This window comes from Lacerta agilis, chromosome 6, assembly GCF_009819535.1.
Source record: "Lacerta agilis isolate rLacAgi1 chromosome 6, rLacAgi1.pri, whole genome shotgun sequence".
NCBI classification, from domain to species: domain Eukaryota; kingdom Metazoa; phylum Chordata; class Lepidosauria; order Squamata; family Lacertidae; genus Lacerta; species Lacerta agilis.
The window spans coordinates 72,699,340-72,719,287 of NC_046317.1; the positions used below are offsets into that span (position 1 = coordinate 72,699,340).

Consider the following 19,948-nt stretch of genomic DNA (forward strand, 5'->3'; position numbering starts at 1 on the left):
GTCCCCACCCCTGGGGTATGCCGGGCGGGGGCTTGGAGGCATCGGCGGGCTACAAAGAGCCCCGAAGCCGCTGCCATAGCGCAAAGGGCTGCCAGGCTGCGGCTTCGGAGCTCTTTGCAGCCCACCGAGGCTCCGGAAGCGGCGGCCCGGCATCCCAGGGGGCGGGGCATCGCTGCGTGTGCGTCATGACGCACGCGCGCGCAGCGACGCCCCCGCCCCTGGGGTATGCCGGGCGGGGGCTTGGGGGCATCGGCGGGCTACAAAGAGCCCCGAAGCCGCTGCCATAGCGCAAAGGGCTGCCAGGCTGCGGCTTTGGAGCTCTTTGCAGCCCACCGAGGCTCTGGAAGCGGCGGCCCGGCATCCCAGGGGGCGGGGCATCGCTGCGTGTGCGTCATGACGCGCGCGCAGCGACACCCCCGCCCCTGGGGTATGCCGGGCCGCCACTTCGGGAGCCTCGTCCGTGCAGCGCTGCTGCTCCCGGGGTGACAGAGGGAGCGGCGGCGCATGGGAGTGGTGGGACGCGCCGCCGCTCCCTCCGTCACCCCGGGAGCAGCACCACCGCACACACCCGCCTAGGGGTGGCACGAGGGGCGGCCCGCCCCCACCGCCCCCACCCTACGACGCCCCTGATCTAGACCATTGGTTGTGTAGTTCAGTACTGTCTAAACTGACTGCCAGTGGCTCTCCGGAGTTTCAGATGCCTTGGAGATGCCGGGGAGTTAACCAGAGACCTCATCTGCATGCAGAGCAGATGCTCTACCACTGAACAATGGCCCTTGCTGAGCATTGTGACTGAAATTCCCTTCTAGGACATTAATGTGCCATCATCTCCCCCACCCCCCAAAAAATCTCTCTCAGCCCTCCATTTCTGTGAAATCTTTAGCCCCTTCTAAAAAGGGGGAGGGAAGCGATTTTCTACTGAAGTTTCATCTGATCATCAACACATGTTTGTTTAAACCACTTTTTAATGCTGAAATGTGAAGGGCCAAATTAGCAGAAACAGTTAAGATGAAATCACTTACCAAAGTGAACTGCAGGCAGATGACACTCCGGATCTTCAAGCTCAGAGCTGCCATCTTGACCTCCAGGCTCCCAGGATTCACTGTTCTCCGAAACCTCAGAAAAGGCATCAACTGTCCCTTTTTGACTGCCAGCTGGCTCACCAACACTTGAGGACTGATCTTCACTGCCTGTGTCTGACACTCCCCTGTTTTCTTCATCTAGCCTTTCGGCAAACCACAGCCTGATCTGTTGTGTGGTCATCTGAGTTCTCTCACACAGACCTGGGAGGTCATCTTCACAAAGCACCTTGTTCTTTTGGAAATAGTCCTGCAGGACAGCCCTGCTGGCCTCACTGGAGGTCAATATATCTTTAGGAAAGATACCATGCTTGTAGTTCTCATACCACCTCAAATTTCCATTTTTTAAACCATAGCGACTATCTCCAAACCAACGAATCACCTCAGTCCTGGGAAGTCCTGTATGAGAACATATTTGGTCATATTGTTCATTTGTCGGCCGCTGGGTCTGCACAAAGAGCTGCTTGAGCAAATGTCTCTGCTGAGCAGTCTTTTTAGAACTTAGCTTGGGCTTCTGGGGCTTATTTCTTTGGAAATCTTCACTCAAACCTAGCACCTCGCTTTTGCCATTTGACTCAGTCACCTTAAAGTTCTTAAGGTTGATTTTTATGGGGGTTACTTTGCGCTCTCCTGGCCTTTGAGAGCTGGTGGCTGCATCCAATGAGCCATTTTCACTGGAAGCTTTCAAGTCCTCCGAGGAGCCCTCATCTTCCCCAGAGTCATCTTCGGCGTCATCGTCCCCCTGCTGCTCCGCATCTTTGATCACCTGCCGTTTCCTCCGCTCCGAGAACCAGCTGTCAATCTCTCTCCTCGTCATTTTGGTTTCGCTCCTCAAACGGTCCACTTCCTCCTCTGGAGGAGAGGGATTTTGTGCAAAGCTGCTTTCCAATGCTCTGAGCTGCTCAGGAGCCCTCTCTTTATATTTTGTAGCGGAGAAATCGGGTGTTTGATGCCAGGATTGCCGACGGGTTGGGGTGTGAACAGCAGGTGTTGCTGCCAACGTGGAAGTTAATTCTGGGGTTGCTTTGGGAGAAGAGGTGAAGGTAATTTCAGGCACAGAATCTATTATTATTGTATTATCTCCAGCATGTACAGCTTTGCCACCTCTTATGTTCCTGCAATGGTACCTCCTATCGCTAAACCATTTTCGAACTTCCCTTGTACTAAGGCCTGTGATTTTTGTAAGCCGCTCCACTTCAGCATGTCCAGGAAACTGGTTCCTACAGAAACTGTCTTTCAATGCAGAGAGCTGCTCGTAAGACTTCTTATTCTTGTATATACTGGGATCTAAGAATGCCTGTGAAGTTATAGTTGGGCAAGCAGTGAGCTGTGATGGAGCAGCACTCACCACTTTCACAGGGGACGAAGTGCTAGAAACTGACACAGTGGCTGGCGGCTTTGCTATCTGAGTCTTTGGAATGGATGTGGCTGCTATTGCAAGAGATGAGGTTGTCCCTTGAAGTCCATTTGATATTATTGGTTGCGTAACCAATACACCACCTGCTCCTTCGGGTTTCCCAACAGAATGGCCAGGTAAACTGGCCTGAATGAGATGCTGAACACTACCGGGGCTTGCAACTAGGGGTGTATTTAACACTGTAATGGTGGACTGGGGTATGGACTGAATCACAGTGTTAAACATTTTCTTCCGTGCATCTTCTATCTCCTCCGGTGACCAACTGATACCCTGCTTCAACCTCTGGGCGGTAAACCAAATCTTCAGCTGTTCTTCTGGGTACTTGGTCACAACAGTCAAATAGCAAAGCTCAGCTTTGGTAGGGTAAGGGAACTTATGGAAAGAGTTTTTCAGAAAGCTATTAGAGTCCATTGTTGCATTGTATGTTGGGATACTGCTCAGGGGAATCATTACCTTGGGAAGGGATTTTGATGTGGGTAGCTGCTGATGGAGTTGTTTTTGTTGCTGCTGCTGCTGCTGCTGCTGCTGCTGCTGCTGTTGCTGCTGCTGCAGTTGCACAAATTGAGTGATGCCTGCCTGCAAAACAGGTACATTTCCTATTATTGAGCCATTGACAACATGTGTTGGTTTAACTGTTCCTGTTGATGATTGATTCACTGGCACCGATCCATTGGTGAATGGCTGCTCGCCAACTTTTTTCTCCAGATCCTTGACTGGTTTACTAGATACATTTTCTTTCAGCGTGTGGATTTTTTTCACTTCTGGTTTCGTTTTCATTATCTTCATAATGGGTGTTTTGGTAATGATAATTTCAGCTTGGCTGTCTTGACCTTCCTCAGGGAGGTCCCCCAGAAGGTCCTGGCTGCTGGTGGTATCTCCAATGGTTTGCTCCACAATCACGTGCTTGCCTTGTTTCACGACATTCCAGATTAAGCCAGTTTCCCCAATGTGGCACTCTGCGTTGTGGCATGAAAGCTCTTTGTGACTCTTGACCAGGAAACTGCACTGCACACACACAAAGGACGGGCCTTTGCTAAAGTCTATGTGCTCAGAATCAAGGTGACCAAGGAACTGATTAATGTCTCGAGAGCCAAAATTGCAATACATACATCTGTAAGTATCACCATCTAAGATACCACTATGTCCATTGGACAACAGCCCATTTTTGTGATTATTGTGAACAACACTGTCACTAATAGGCAGAGTTGCAGGAGTAACAGACTGTTGAGATCCTTCATGATCAACTCCAACAGAGTCTGGTTGCAACTCCTGCAGTGCCAGTGTTTTTGGTGGTATCATGCAAGGTGTTGTGGATTTCCTTTTGCTGGCCATTTTTACAACCAGTGAAGATAATAAAAGATTAGAGGGCAGGTGCTACTTTTTGAGACTGCTTTGCAGGCTATATTCCTGAAAATCCATGATGCCCAGAAAAATGTGTGTGTCAGGAGTCTTGACAACCATTTAAGTCGGCCATTGAATCTGAGGAAACAAAAAGAATACCATATCAGCAAAATATTATGCTAAACGTTTTCACCAGCACAACCGCAGGCTCTTTATTACTCAGTTATATACTGTGTTGCATATACATCATAAGATAGTTAACTAAGAAACAGTATTTCAGTTGGCCAACTGAGAAACTGAAAGCAGTTGTCTTTATAGAGCTAAGGAGATACAGGTATGTTGGCCACACACCATGGCATAGCTGATATTTTGGAGCAAACACAACCTACAATATAGGAAATATTTAAAGTGACCCAGATTAAAGATGTCATGAAGGTATTATAATTTTGATTCTCCTCTACCCACCCCTCCAGGTAATGATGACTATATCTGTTTTCATTAAAGTACAATGCAGTTTTTAAATCTAAACAAAAGATGGGATAATAGCCAAAGTTTGATTTTCAGTGGGTCTACTTAGAGTATGACTAATATTGGATATCATCCATGGAGTGCGATTCATCTAATGAATTACATGAGATATATGAACTATAAGACTGGCCAGCCAAGTGTGCAAGCAGGAACCATCAATGCTGGAACCAAAAACAATTCCAGAAACTGGTGTTACAGAGATTATACGTGCCGGTTTTTGTAGCAAATGCAGGTCACAAAGACACCTTTATTTTAAAAGGAGGAAAACACATCTTGTTCTGTCGATACGTCTGACACATTACTCAACTGAAGCAGGACAAATTAGGTGATAAGCTACAAGTTTCTCGCACAAACATCAGCATAAGCAAACTTATAGAACCTTCTATGCCTGTGAGTGTGAAAGAGAAACTCCACAACTGATTTACACTAGAGGAGATAAGTACATGGGCGGGGGGGGGGGAGAGGAGATGTCTGACAGCTGAGCAAAGCCAACATACACAAGCTGAAAATTAGAAAAAGGGCTTCCCTGTGCAAGTTTCCCTAGCCCCTTTTCCAGACTGTATGCACATGAACATAATTAAACTGCACTGGATATATCCATAGGAATAACTAAAGAGGGCTTTGCCCGATTCCCACAGTGTTCATGCATGTACAGTGGTACCTCCAGTTGCAGACAGGATCCATTCCAAAGGTCCGGTCGGATCCCGAGGTTTCCACAACCTGAGGACCGCTTCCGCACATGTGGAGAAACCCAGTAAAATACTTCCAGGTTTGCATCCCGAAGTTTACGTAACCAGAGGGTTATGTAAACGGAGGCTCGACTGTATTCAGAATAGGAAGACATAATGCAGTTTCTATACCCTTAAGAGGATCACTTTTGGTGATGCAAAGTGGATACACCCCAGAATTCTCCCAAACTTCGCCTCCTGCAAGACAATCAGCCATGCTCCTTGTGGTGGGTAGCGGCACCTTTGCAAAGGAAGAGCGAACCCTTTTGGCACTTTCACACAAACAAGCTGTGCGGGAATTCAGACATCACTCTAACTTGGAAAGGGTCTATTACTCTCATGGTTGGGATAGATATACAAAAACACAAAGCTACCTTGTGCAGAAACTGACGCACTACTGTCTACTTGGAACGTTCTCCAAGATTCCAGACAGTGTCCCTTAGCCTTACCACTCTGGGTTCTTTTTCACTGGAAATGCAAGGGACTGAAACCCCCGATCGAAATAACCCTGTGATGTGGGCAAGGGTCTTCCCCGTATGGGTTGTAAAGTGGCAACCATGTGGCAAGGTTTAAGAGAGCCCCTCAATGCAAAAAAGAAAGAAAGAAAGAGGAGTTAAATAACATTCTGGTTTGCTAAATCAGAGTTACTGATTGACTAAATATTCCTTAAGTTCTTTAGCATGCCATGAAGGCTGGATCTCCACAATGAAAAGCAGTGATGAGTGTGTCATTTACAGAACAACTGCAGGGAAAGCTGTTTTGATTCGGCTGAACTACTAAAAAGGCCAAATCTGGAATACTGTGGCAGCCTGACCTTATTCCCAGAGGGAAAAAGTTAATATTTGCTCGGCCCTCTCATGTAAAGTTAGCTGGAGTTTAAGCACAGTGACAACACACCAGACAAAATGTAATCGAAGGGACTGTTTGTACATTTCTTTCCCCCCTAGAACAGTTATATAAGCACTATGCAGAAGGCTGGTGCACACTTGCATCTGCAACTTGAGTTGCGTACTGAACAGACCACAGGATGTTTTCGATTACTAAGCAAACGGGGCTCGCGTATTTACAAGCTGCAAAAGAGTCAAGCTCAGGAGCAACACTTCTTACAATTCACTTCACAACAGGTTAGGCCCAATTTCTAAATTTTCATAATTTGTTCATTTAAACACGAATGTGTGGAGCTGTCATACAACGAACCAAGACCACCATATGCTCCAGCAATGTCTTGTCTGACAACAGCTCTTCAGTGTATCGGGGAGACAGTTCCTCCTCATTCATCACTTGCAAGCTATGATCCTTTTAACTGGAGGTCCCAAGGGTTGACTCATAGAACTGTAGAGTTGGAAAGGGACCTCCAGGGTCATCTAGTCCAACCCCACCCCCCACAATGCAGGAATCTTCACTAAAGCATCCATGACAGATGGCCATCCAACCTGTGCTTGAAAACATCCAAGGAAGGAGAGTCCAACACCTTCCAAGGGAGTCTATTCCACTGTTGTACGGCTCTCACAATCAGAAAGTTCTTTCTGATGTTTAGTTGGAATCTCCTTTCTTGTACCTTAAATCCATTGGTTTGGGCCCTACCCTCCACAGCAGGGAGGAATCTGGGACCTTTCACATGGAAAAAAATGCTGTACCCATTTCCTATGGCCTCTTCTCCAAAATAAACAACTTAAAACTGCTTTAACCAGTGCCAATTTATATTACACATTGTTTTCCTACGGTAAAAGCATCACAATTGCCCAGGAATATTTCAAACCTTTCTTACTTTATTTTTAAGTTTGGCAATTTCACTAATTTTTCACTAAACTTAACCATCCAGGGGTCCTTTACCTTACCTAATATTTTTTTCCTCCGATTTTTACCTTGTTTTAAAGAAAGTTTATGTTTAATGTTGTTGTTTGTACTTTTATATAGGCATTGGGGTCAGGTAGTTTCAGCCCCTATCCTGTCCCAAATTCTAATCTCGCTAAAATAATCTTATTTAACAGCAGCAGTTACGTTCAGGTGGTGTTAGCCACTGCGTACTATGGTTTTATTTATATTCTAGGAAGGTTGAAATTTCATTTTTTAAAAAAACTTAACATCACACCTGCTAACTGTTACACTTTGAGACAGGTAAATTGAAAGGGGGAAGGTATAAGTAAAATACCATAAGATCTTTTAAGAAACAACATTAGAGATCCTCTAAAATGTACCATCCCTACAGAGCTCATGGCTGTCTTACAGCTGATGCTACCCAAGTTATTTTGATGGCCTTGAGCACTTATTAAGGAAAGTACAACTCTGGGTAAGTATGAGTTATCTATACATTAATGTAATTAAGTTTTAAATAAGTACCGCTAGGTAAGAGTGCCCCAGTCTTTTCGGCTGGCTTGTAAATGGCTTGTTTTCATATAATTAATAAAGGCAAGGTTGTTAATGCAAAGCATTCTGTCTGGTCAATGCCAAAGTCTACATTTAGAAGATTGAAAGTGTGATCGTCACCCAAGGCTTGCTTAGCAACCAAAACTGAACATGTGCCACGTTTGAGTGTAGATTCTTAAGACCACTGAATACTCAATAAGGTTTTCCTTTTAATGAGCTTTCAGTACCAGTTTACCTACACAACTAGGGTGGGAGAATATGAAGCAAAGAGCAGTTAAGACATGAGTGATCAAGTCCTCTGACCTCCGAATACAGATGCATGTGTACTAAATAATCCCCGTGCCAACAGCATCCACAAGTAGCTTCTGGTGACAGCTTGCTTGGCACACTCATTGCCATGCTAGTGGCAACTGGCACAGATGGCAAAGGGTAGATTCCCTGCAGCACCCATAAGCAGCTGGAACTTGTGAAAAGTTTACTTCTGTTGGGACCATATGGAAGGCCTGTCCAAATATAGACTGTGTATGAGTGGGTCAGCATTGTGCCCTCCCAAGGGGTGGCAAGGAAGCCACATTTTGCAGCCTTTTAAATGCGTTTGTGGGTGGGGGTTCATTATTTTGTTGTTTTTTCTTTTAACTATCTATTTGTGCTTTTACCTTGTATCCTTATCTTGTGAACCACCCTGAGATCTTACGACGAAGGGAAATATATAAATGTAATAAATAAAATCAAATAAATTATCAGTATTAAGCCGGTTAAAGTTATAATTACATTAGCTGTAGCACACACTCACAGACACAAATATAGGCAGGCATGTGGGCTGAGAAATTCCTTGTAACTTCATTTTTAAAAACAAACCATGATGAAGTGCTGCTTTCAAACAACATCCAATTAAAGGGACACAAACACTTTCCAGGTGCCTGCTAAATGAGTCATAATTTTTGACACGAATGCTGTAGGTATTTGTTTTCATGTCATTAAAAAAAAAACCAAGGCAACTTATGAAAACATTTTTAAAAACCTGCCAAAAAAAACCCCTAACAAAATTCACAGACTAGAACAAAGATAAACACAACAGCACAACTATATGGCATAATTTAAGAGGTCGGGTTGAGGCCTCAAACTGCAGCCCTAAGACATGGAATGTCCTCAGACATTTCCTATCACCTGCACCCAGGTTTGAAAGTGGAAAGGCCTGGTGCACATGCAAACTTGGCACATATGCATATTTAGATCACAGCATTGATAAACATGTCTCCGAGCTGGTTGGATCACTGTTTGCTAATACAGAGAACCATTAACCGCAGAGAACCATTTCCACATTGATTCATCTGCTCATGAATCTTTGTATTACAAAAAAAGATTTGGGTGTGCACTTCAGGAGAAGCTTCCAATTTACCTGGAGCCACTGCCTTACCTGTTCAGCTGTCATCAACCCACATAAACTGAGTATGCTAGAACACGTCCAATAATCCTCTGAAACTGTGCTTTGCAGAGGGAAGACCGGTAACGGATTTTTATCCAACTGCATTTCACAAAGCTTCTTCATGAATTTTCTTGTTTTTAAGAATACGGAGACTGTAGAAATTCTACATAGACTGCGCCACTTTAAAAGGCTTGAATCTTTTAAATAAGAATCCACTTCTGTGTCCTTATTCATTACTCTTACTACAATATTTCTGCAATGCCTGAAGATTTGCTCTGGTCCTATGTAGAAGCTCAAATGTTAAGTATTCAGAAGGGAAGACCAATCATGTGCAAGAATCATAGAATCATAGAGTTGGAAGAGACCACAAGGGCCATCCAGTCCAACCCCCTGCCAAGCAGGAAACACCATCAAATCATTCCTGACAGATGGCTGTCAAGCCTCTGCTTAAAGACCTCCAAAGAAGGAGACTCCACCACACTCCTTGGTAGCAAATTCCACTGCCGAACAGCTCTCACTGTCAGGAAGTTCTTCCTAATGTTTAGGTGGAATCTTCTTTCTTGTAGTTTGAATCCATTGCTCCGTGTCCGCTTCTCTGGAGCAGCAGAAAACAACCTTTCACCCTCCTCTATATGACATCCTTTTATATATTTGAACATGGCTATCATATCACCCCTTAACCTTCTCTTCTCCAGGCTAAACATACCCAGCTCCCTAAGACATGCAGCTTTGCACACTTACATCCAGACATCTGAGGGTGCTTCTAGCAAGTAAGGCAATAACATTTCCCTTGCATTGGTATTCGGCTCTTGCCAAACTGTTGTGCAGTAGTTCCACCACTCAGCTTAATTATCCCTTGATCTCCCAATTGAACATGTTGCCAGGGTGATCAGGTCATGAAGGGCTGAAATCTTAACGTTGTTTCAGGCCAAAAACTAAACTGAAAAATAATAATGTTGACAAGCAAACTAGGGCCTAACATCACAATACAAGCTTGGACAAACACCTATATGGAGGCAGCTCCTTCTTTCTTTGTTCAAACATTTTATCTGCTCTCAGAGAGCTAAGCGCTTCCAGTTTGAAGAATCGAGAAATTACACCAGGGGAGAAGCAGGGGGAATAAGCAATCAGGTGGCAAGCCTAACTGAACTGCAGTTTTTAGATTCCCTGTAAGAATGAATGTGGAACACAGTTCATAAAAGTTATGAACCTTCAGTTCATAAAGAGCATATCAGAACCTGAATTACAGGTTGAAATGGACAAAGTGGCCCAGAAGCATATCAGATTAAAAAAACAAAACAAGCAGTGCAGATACTTGGTGAATCTTGGAGGTTATGTACATCCCTAAAAGCAACACCTTCTTGCAGTAGACAACTATTTGTCTGCTCTTCTTCGTATGACAAAAGCAAGCACTGAAAACAGAGGAACAGCCTGGTTGTGCCAGTGGACCAAGAGATGGGTCACCCCAGTGCAAATGGAACTTCGGCAAGGAGCTGGGTTCAAATCTCAGGACCTGAGCCAGGTTACTTGCAAGAATCACCACAACATGCACATGTTTCAAGGGCGTCACACCACAACATTAGACCCATGTCCTTTGGGGAGAAGCACACTAACAAGTAAGTTGTATATTGTACAGAAAGCAGCAGAGAATATCCTGCACTGGCTCAAAAGCAGGATTTCCATTTGATATTGGTTGATAAAAATCTGATTATCTTCATCTCTAAAAAGCTGGTGCAGCAATAAAACTGACAGAGCTTTTGGGGGGGTCTGGTATGGTTTCAAATTGGTTGAAATTCCTGCCTTTCAGGGAGTTGGACTAGATGACCCTTGAGGTCCCTTCCAACTCTACAGTTCTATGATTCTATGATGCTCTGCAATGCAAAAAGACACGAGGGACAAATTTTCAAATTACACTCATTTCAAGCTCACCTTGACACGTGGAGAGCCGGGGGGGGGGGGGAGAGAAAGACATTGCAAAAAAGATGTATTTACTCTATAAAACATAACTCCTCTGCTATGTTACCATTGCAGTCATTTAAAGGAGCCAATGTATGTGACATAATTGCTATGTGCAGGCAATTCCTCTCAGCTCTGCTAAGAACTCATGGTACCCGTGGCCTCCCTCAGGCTTCTCTCTGTGAAATGGGGGCAGCAATACTGGCATATCTTTGCTTTTTTAAGGATTACTGAAAAACATGGTGAGAGCCCTGAGCACTTGGCTGCTATGTTAGTGAAGCTAAAATCAGGGGGCCCACCCAAAACAAACAAATCACCCACTAAGAAGAAAGAATGTTTGTATAATACTATCAAAATGTAAACACTGGAACTGCTGCCATTTTAATCTGTAAAACATCCCCGCGCAGTTTGCATCAGTATCAAGAAAGACTCTATTGTGCCCATCCTTCAATTGTGCTTTGTAGATGTTGCTTGGCTTTCAAAACGCTTGGGTGGTTTATGGGCACAGAAAGACCAGTTGAGTGAATGATCACATTCATTTCCCAAATCAGGGCAGAACGGAGATTTGTTTATTTATTTTTTTAATCTGGATCAAACTGTTGAAAGATGCATTTTGTCCAATAGGGCCATGCAGCATAAATATTTAGGAGATGCTCGCTTATATTTGCTCTTGTTAAATCATTTCTTTGTAGAGCACAATATGAAAGTAGCAAATTTCCTGCTGTATTTCACTTTTCTTCCCTTTGCATAGATCTGTAATTGCATCTCTCCGTGGGACTACCCTTGAGGTTGCTTTGGAGGATGCAACTGGTGCAGTGGTCCAATATCCTGTTCTCACTGGCCAATCAGATGCCTATGCAAGCAGGACCTGAGTGCTAGAGCACTCTTCCCTCCTGTGGTTTCTGAAAGGCAACTCTGACGCAACTTCTGGTTTAGAACAAGTACTGTTTTCTTTTTTTTTTTTATAAGAATTTATTGACCTTTTTCTTATAACAACATATACCCACACCCACACCTACAATTAAACAAATACAAAACAAATACATTGATAAAACAAATACAAACAGTGTCAAGTTTTCTTGTTGCATCTTTTCTTTAAAAAGAAAATTTCTATTTCCATATCTTAACCATTGACTTCCCCTGCCCTTTCTCCTTCGAGTTCATATCCTTAATCTATTTTATAACCATTTCTCCTGAAATTCAAATTCAATTATATAGTTACACACAATTATATATTCAACATTTAACTAACAATGCATCATCGTAGTAATATCTCATCATAATTCTTCTTCCATTGAAATCTTCACCAATCATTTATATCATATCTATCTCTTCTATCCTTTAAACTGCTGCTAATAACATAGTAACTCAAAATATCTCCTTTCATATTCGAACAAAAAATAAAACAAAAAGATTGTTGACAGTATTCACCCTCCGATTTCAAAATTCCATGACAGGCTACTTCAAATTTTACTTAGTGTTTCACCCCACACCCCCTCTGTCCATTATTCTTCTCCTGGTGGCATCAACACTGAATTTCCCTGTGGCTTCCCTCTCCAAGCGTCCACAGATCCAGGCACAGTCCAAAACTCTCCTTGCCACGAGCTCCAGGATGTCCATCTCGTCGTCTCTCAGCTTCTCCGGTTCTTTGTAGCATTCCTTTTCTTCTTGTAAAAACCATAATTCTCTGTCCCTGGCCCCCGAGCTCACACCTCGGGGACTGGATATAACAAATCTTACCGTCGCCTTGGGACTGCCACCCCCAAAAGGCGAGTTTCTTCTCCGAAGTAGCTCACTCATTTCTCTCCATCTTCCCAGACACCCTCTCAGCTCTTTGGCAAGACTTTCTTCCAAAGTGTTAAAAGTTTTAAAAGCCTCCTCTGTGGGCAATTGGTTCTCTTTCAGACCCCCACACAAGACTTTGACTTTCCTGTACAGCAGTTCCACCTTCAAAGCAGTGAGCCTCTGTTCGTCCGTTAGTCCAGAGTTCAGTACCAGTTCAAGGACGAAGCCCAGCATACTGGTAGAGGGGGAGGAAGTGGGTATCAAATTTCTACTCCTGCCTCTCTGTTCATCGCCATTTTCCTAAACTGGAGCGCAGATACCGCAACTTTAAATGGAGATATTTTCCACTAATTTACTTCCCAAGAAAAAAGTTTGCCAGTCTCATGTATCAATTTTAAGCACATTGTAGCAGTCCTGTAGCAGCAGTTGCTCAAATTGGTTAGCTTCTTTAACTCGAAGGGAAGAAGGCAGGCTGCCTTTCTCCTTCCCCCCGGATCGTTCCAAAAGCTCGATTTCTGGTCAAATTAGTTACTCACGACCACCGGGTTCCTTTGGCTCCATTCTTCAAAGGTAGAACTAAGACGCTCACCGCGGGCTTTGTCGCCGCATTTGCATCCCGGTTGGGGCATATCCCCGTAAGCCCGGCTCCGTTGTCCCTTCACCCCCACTCCCCCTTTACAGGGGGGGCAAGGGAAGGGTTCGGAGCCTCCGTGGGCGCAGCCGGGGAGCCCAGGGTGCGGGACGCTCTTCCCGCACCCCAACCGGAGCCCCGCTTTGCGGTTGCGGGGCTCCTAACCCCCGGGATGGATCGGGCGCCTCGCAGCCGAAGCAGCCCCGACCACCCGCTATGGCGTCGCCAGCCGGAAGTCCTAGAACAAGTACTGTTTTCATGCAGAGGCTCTCAGGAATTGTAGACCCAATGTTCTTTCCCTCCACCCAAATTTTATCTCAAAACTTCACTGCTTACAGTATTCTATACCTTTTGCTATTGGCATTTGATTCAGTAATTCGCCCTTCCAACCTACAACCAGGTAAAGGTAAAGGTACCCTTGACCATTAGGTGCAGTCGCAGACGACTCTGGGATTGCGGCGCTCATCTCGCTTTACTGGCTGAGGGAGCTGGTATTTGTCTGCAGACAGCTTCCGGGTCATGTGGCCAGCATGACTAAGCCGCTTCTGGCAAACCAGAGCAGCGCACGGAAACAACGTTTACCTTCTCGCTTTCGTATTGCTAGGTGGGCAGGAGCAGGGACCGAGCAACGGGAGCTCACCCCGTCGCGGGGATTCGAACCGCCGACCTTCCGATTGGCAAGCCCTAGGCCAGGCATAGGCAACCTTCGGCTCTCCAGATGTTTTGGCCTACAACTCCCATGATCCCTAGCTAACAGGACCAGTGGTCAGGGATGATGGGAATTGTAGTCCGAAACATCTGGAGAGCCGAAGGTTGCTGACCCCTGCCCTAGGCTCTGTGGTTTAGACCACAGTGCCACCCGCATCCCTCCAACCAGGTACAGGGTTACAAAGCTTAGGTTAACAAACACTCTCTGAACAAGTGCTCTGCATCTCTTATTGCTGCCTCCCACCCACCCTCCCTCCCTTTAAAAAAAATCTGCTGTGATACTTTTTGTGTGTGCTCACAATCAGTTTCAAGTTTCAGAACACTGAAGATAAGCAATAACAAAAATCCAGGTGACTCAGGTAGCGGCAGGCTTTTATAACACTGATCAAATGAGAGGACAATCTTGATAGCAGCATTAAAACTAACTCCTTCTGTGGAGGTGCACAAGAAGCTTAGTGAGTTCAGAAGAAAGAATTCTGGGCTAGAACTTCATAGCCAGCTTAAGATCTTTTAATTTGCAGTCTCCATGCCAGAAATTTCACATGAGGCAACAGGGGCATTCATTGCCAGATCCTAGCATCCGCCACATTCATGGAAATTAGTCATATTTTAAATGCAAATTACACATACCAATTATTAGTGGGCATTCATTAACTGCACACGCTTTGTATATATCACGCCACAGAGGTTTGAAGCAGAAGGTCTGGTATACCCAAGTTAGAAAAGTTTGAATGCTTTCTGCAAAATGTTGAGATGGGGAATAACAAAAGAGCCCGTTCTTATTCTGAATGCATGCACAACTTATTTCTGATGTATTTCATGCTACGGTTAGCTGAAATGACTATGTCAAATCCAATGCCAGGGGGGTGGGGTGGAGAACTGCCCCCTTAGAAAATATCAATTATTTCCCCGTCTTTTTTTTTCAAGAGCTTGGTTTCAAGGCAACTTCATTAAAGCCAAACACTTTTCCAGTTTTCTGAATATGCTGGTTTGCAGCTCTGAGTTGTTCTGCTCACTGAACTGGCTCATTCTTTTAGCAGAACAAACTGTTCCATGTTGAAGCAGGATTTGGCACTGTGTTAACAAAAGAGTCCCCCCCTCTACTTTTGACAGCATTCTGCCAAAGACCTAGTGTATTTCCAGTGCCAAGATACAAAAGGTCAGAAGGGGTCAAGCCAAACAACGGGTATACGCTCCAGCATGTGTTGCAGACAGCAAAGAGAATTGAGAGGGGGAGCAATTGTACCCCCTTTTTTCAGAATAGCTATTGAGGCAGAACAAGAAAAGTATCACCGGTGAGCCTTAAAGCATTTGCTGGTTTGTGGAAGATCAACATGGCATAGAAAAGATAATTTACTCCCAGTTTCAGCTATACAGTACATGCTTCTTTCTGGGGCTGAGGTGTATGGATCCCTCAAGCTGGGGAGATTTTAAGGAACCTGAGAGTTTTGAATGGGTTGGTTCTGTCCAGTGGGGCCAAATATTATTTGCCATTGCTCTCATCTCTCGCTTGGGATTTAATGAACTCTGGCAATGAGCTACTCTCCATAAATCACAAGCAGTGATAAAACTGAATTTTACCTTACAAGAAACAAAGTCAACTTTCAACATGTACAAGTTCATTTACTCAAGTCCTGAGAATATGGGATGGTGCTCAGAGTCATGCTCCATTATACAGAACATGCTGAACACCGGGAAGGAATAGCTTGGATGGTTCAGTTATCAGCTTCTTGGTTTTTTAAAAACATAAAAACAGCGCATGAAATTAACTCTGTTTTTTTCTAAAATACCAGTTGTTCTCCCATCCCCCTTAAGCTGGAAGATAAAAGCAAAGGTGGGGGGTGGGTGGAGCAGATATTGCATCAATGTAACACTATGTCAGGTTTTATAAACTATAGTAAATATACAACAACTGTATTCAGAGGAAAACCATGGAGACACATGCTTCCAATATCAGGGGAATAGAAAGGACATGTGCTATACAGTCAGCATAGATGGACAAGCATTGCACAGATTTACAAGCATATGCAAAAAAAAATAAAAAAATAAGAAGTATTTTTTGGTTGGCGGAATAAATACACTTGAAGGAGGTTGTAAAGGCTGGTTCCAGAAGCGAAAATAAATCTGATCTAATCTAAAGTGTGAAAAGGGTATTGTTTTAAGAGTCTTTGGTGGTATGCAACTACCATATCCCATGAGCACAATAATTTCTGCTTGTGCAATGGGACTTCCCAGCTCTCCTCCCTCCATACCTTTTACCAATCTGCTCCAGAGGGTTGGGAAAACCCCTAGAACAGCTTTAGAGGTTGCACCTGGGGAGAGGTCCACTGTGCAAGCAGAAATCCTTGCACTGACGTAAAGTTCGCATAGCACTGCACTGAATACAACCTTCTTTTGCTAGGTGATCTCATTCATTTGGCTTAACTTGCTCAGTGTAAAATGAGCATACTTAATTTCTTATGAAATATGGGAGGCTTGCTCTCTGAAGAAGCTCCCTCTCCTAACAAGCAACTTGTCTACTGGGAAAAAAGTTGTTATTTACTTATTGCATTTATATACCACCTGTCCTCCAAGGAGCTCAAGGTGCTGTACGTATGTAGTTCTCCTCCTCTCCATTTTAACCCTGTGAGGAAGGTTAGACTGAGGGGCAGTGACTGGCCCAAGGTCACCCAGTGCGTTTCATGGCTGACCAGGGATCTGCAGCTTTTGCCGGTAAATTTTGCTTCCCACAGCAGACGTATCCTTGGAAGGGCTTAATGCTGAATGCAAACAACTGATATAAAACAAATGAAAGTGCAGGTGTGCGGCTGGAGGTCACCCAAGACTGTTTGCACCTGAAGCGAGGATTTCTTTTCCCAGAAGAGAAACACACAACAAGACAGGAAGTGTCGGATGGGAGTGTAGCAGAGATATAATATCAAGCCATACAGAATTCCAAAATGCAACCACTGCACCTGTCAGATTTGGAGGCTACTTAGGGAGGGAGTTAGCTAACCAAATAATGCCCAGGGAAAACCAACCCTACCTGTTAGTACTGCCACCAGCCCTGAAAAGGCCCCCCCCCCAAAAAAATCAGGGAACACTCAGATCTGTTTGTGGACAACCTTTGGGACTCAGCCAGGCAAGAGACAATGATCAACTCCTTGCCTTCCAAGCCCCCAAGGTACTCAGTAGCAATGACCAAGCAAAGCAAGCAGGTGCCAGATCTTACAGTAAGAAGCCACTCCAATAAAGACAAATGCTTTATTAAGAGACAGCAAAGACAACCCTTTTATACTAAAGTTGTGGTTTAAGAAACGAAAGACCCTTTCGAAATTTCAGGTACAGACCAAAACTACTTGCCTCATCCTAACACCAACCATTAGAGTCACAGGAGCACCAGCAAACTGCAGCCAGACAAACATGGTTACACAGCAACGTGATCCTTTATCTGAATGCGGCCCCAGAACCAAATCAATGGCCAGGTTTTTTATATACCAAAAGGCCTAGACACAGGAGGGTAGATTGCCAGATTTCCCTTTAGCCAATCAAGGCCTAGGGCCTATTTCCCCCAGCACTAGAGGGTATACAGGCTGGAAGACGATGCAGCTGCGGCTACTAAGTTGATTTTTGCACCCCCACTATGACCTTGAGCAGTCTTTCAGCCGATGATTCACGCAGGTGGTAGATTAAATGATAAACTGGAGCTTTACCCTTGGAAATACTATAACCAGAATCCAGTAAAAAGCCATTAAAATAAACCAAAGATAAAGGGGGGGGATACAATATAAACACATTTAGTGGGCATGAAACCCCCCCCCCAAAAAAAGCAGCAGGCATGCACTGCAATTCTAAGCTTCTTTACTCAGAAGTGAGTCCCACTGGACTCAATGTTTTTTATTCTCAGGTAAGTGCATAAAAGCGGGACGCGGGTGGCGCTGTGGTGTAAACCACCGAGCCTAGGGCTTGCCAATCGGAAGGTCAGCGGTTCGAATCCCCGCAACCGGGTGAGTTCCCGTTACTCGGTCCCAGCTCCAGTCAACCTAAAAGTTTGAAAACACGTCAAAGTGCAAGTAGGTAAATAGATACCGCTCCAGCGGGAAGGTAAATGGCGTTTCTGTGTGCTGCTCTGGTTTCGCCAGAAGCAGCTTAGTCATGCTGGCCACATGACCCGGAAAAACTGTCTGCGCACAAACGTCGGCTCCCTCGGCGAGTAAAGCAAGATGAGTGTCGTAACCCCAGAGTCGTTCGCAACTGGACTTAACTGTCAGGGGTCCTTTATCTTTACCTTTTACTAAGTGCATAAAACATCTTATGATTTTTTTTTTTTTAAAAAAACACACCTTCAAATACTACCAAAAATTGGAGGTGGGGGAGAGAAAGAGCCTGTTCATACTTTCCCAGGAGGATAATTTCATAACTGGTGTTCCTCCATTGCATCTTAAAAGGAGAAATTACCTTTGTACAGGAGTGGAAAGAAGGGGAAATAGGCAGAATCACATTTACCAGTTTCAGATACTCTCTCTCCTTGCCATTCAGCTCCCCTCCCCCCCCCAGTCCCATGGCTTGTCTGAGGGTGAGTTAAAGGCTACGAGACACAGCAGGGGGCACAACAACAGCAAAGGCAGCAGCCTAATTTTCAGCTAGTTGATAACTTTCGATGGAATAGGTGGAGATTCTCTCATTACATAATAATTTTCAAATATTGGAATATAGCCACTATAAAAAGGGGAGGGGGGAACCACATATAACATGAACGCTGGTATACTGTAATATTTGTGTGCATTTCACTTGCGTAGTATAGTATATTTCACTGGTGCAGCAAAAGAGAGGACATCTCCTGTACTTTTTCCATAGAAGGAATGATGCTATCATCTGCAGGAGCTGCAATTGCCAGCATTGTGAGTTTGGCTAAGGGTGGGAGGGTTGGAATATAGAACATGCTGTGTTCACTCCTTTACTGGCAATAACCTTTGCTGTGCTGTTTTAAAAGACATTTTACTGTCTGTCCTTTACATTAAATTTATGTTAGAAACTAACACAGTTATCCAACAGCCTGTTTTAAACAGTTCAAATGAGCCTCAATGGCATCTGAAATGGCAGCTTGTACACAGCAGGATACAGTACTTTAGTGTTCATGGTTTTTTCCAGTTCTCCAGCTTGGTATATATAGCTCTGTCCTCCAACCAGGGATGCAAGGAACTGTCAACTTTGGTATACTTCGTTCCTCATTGTCCCTAGTTTAAATTTGCTTTGCCACGTATCCGCATCATTTGGCAATTCTAAAAAATCCTCAGAAAAATTCTTTAGCATTCTGAGTAAATTTCCCTAATGTACACATCTTTCTGTTCAATATACACATTTTTGAAAGCCAATTTTACCCAATATAATGTACAGTCGAACCTCTACTTACCACAGCCTCTTCTTACAGTCATTCCAAGTCACGACCATGGCAAACCCGGAAGTAACCGGAGGGTTTGCCCCAATTTCTTGCATGCGCAGGAATGGCGATCGCCATTCACACATGCGCAGAAGCAGGCACTCGCCACCCGTGCTTGTGCACAACGGCGCCTCTCCCAGTGACCCGTTTCAACTTCTGGACAGACCTCCAGAACAGATTATGGTCGCAAATAGAAGTTCCACTGTATTTTTGTATGTTATTTCCACTAATGCATTTTTATGCACATTTTTTACCCTGGTTTGTGCATTTTAGTACACTTTTTTTTAAAGCTGGAGAACTGTACTGCAAAATTCAGAAAAATGTGAATTTTCAAGGAGGGCTGTATTTCAGTTCGCCTATCGTTTCAGAAAATGTGAACTGCATTTAAATGCAAACTGAAACAAATTTCTCTCACACTCCTAGACGAAGTCCAATGTGCTAAACACAACACTATCTCTCCCTTTCAGGAGTGCCAGCTTGGCCCCACGACCATGGGTGCCTAGGGCCGTGGGTGCCATGCAACACACATGGCCCTGGCACCAAAATTTGTTGTTGCTCAGCCC

At 44.4% G+C, this 19,948-nt stretch overlaps 1 protein-coding gene across 3 annotated transcripts in view; it reads right to left on the reverse strand.

Annotated features, from left to right (window-relative positions):
* The window catches only part of ZHX3 (zinc fingers and homeoboxes 3), a 45,182-nt gene that overhangs the window by 1,336 nt on the left and 23,898 nt on the right, over positions 1–19,948 (reverse strand). For all 3 annotated transcript variants that reach the window (XM_033153398.1, XM_033153401.1, XM_033153400.1), the window contains one exon: positions 1,023–3,975. In XM_033153398.1, coding sequence (XP_033009289.1) covers positions 1,023–3,828 — 2,806 coding nt within the window. In that variant the 5' untranslated portion in view covers positions 3,829–3,975. The remainder of the gene's footprint in view (positions 1–1,022; positions 3,976–19,948) is intronic.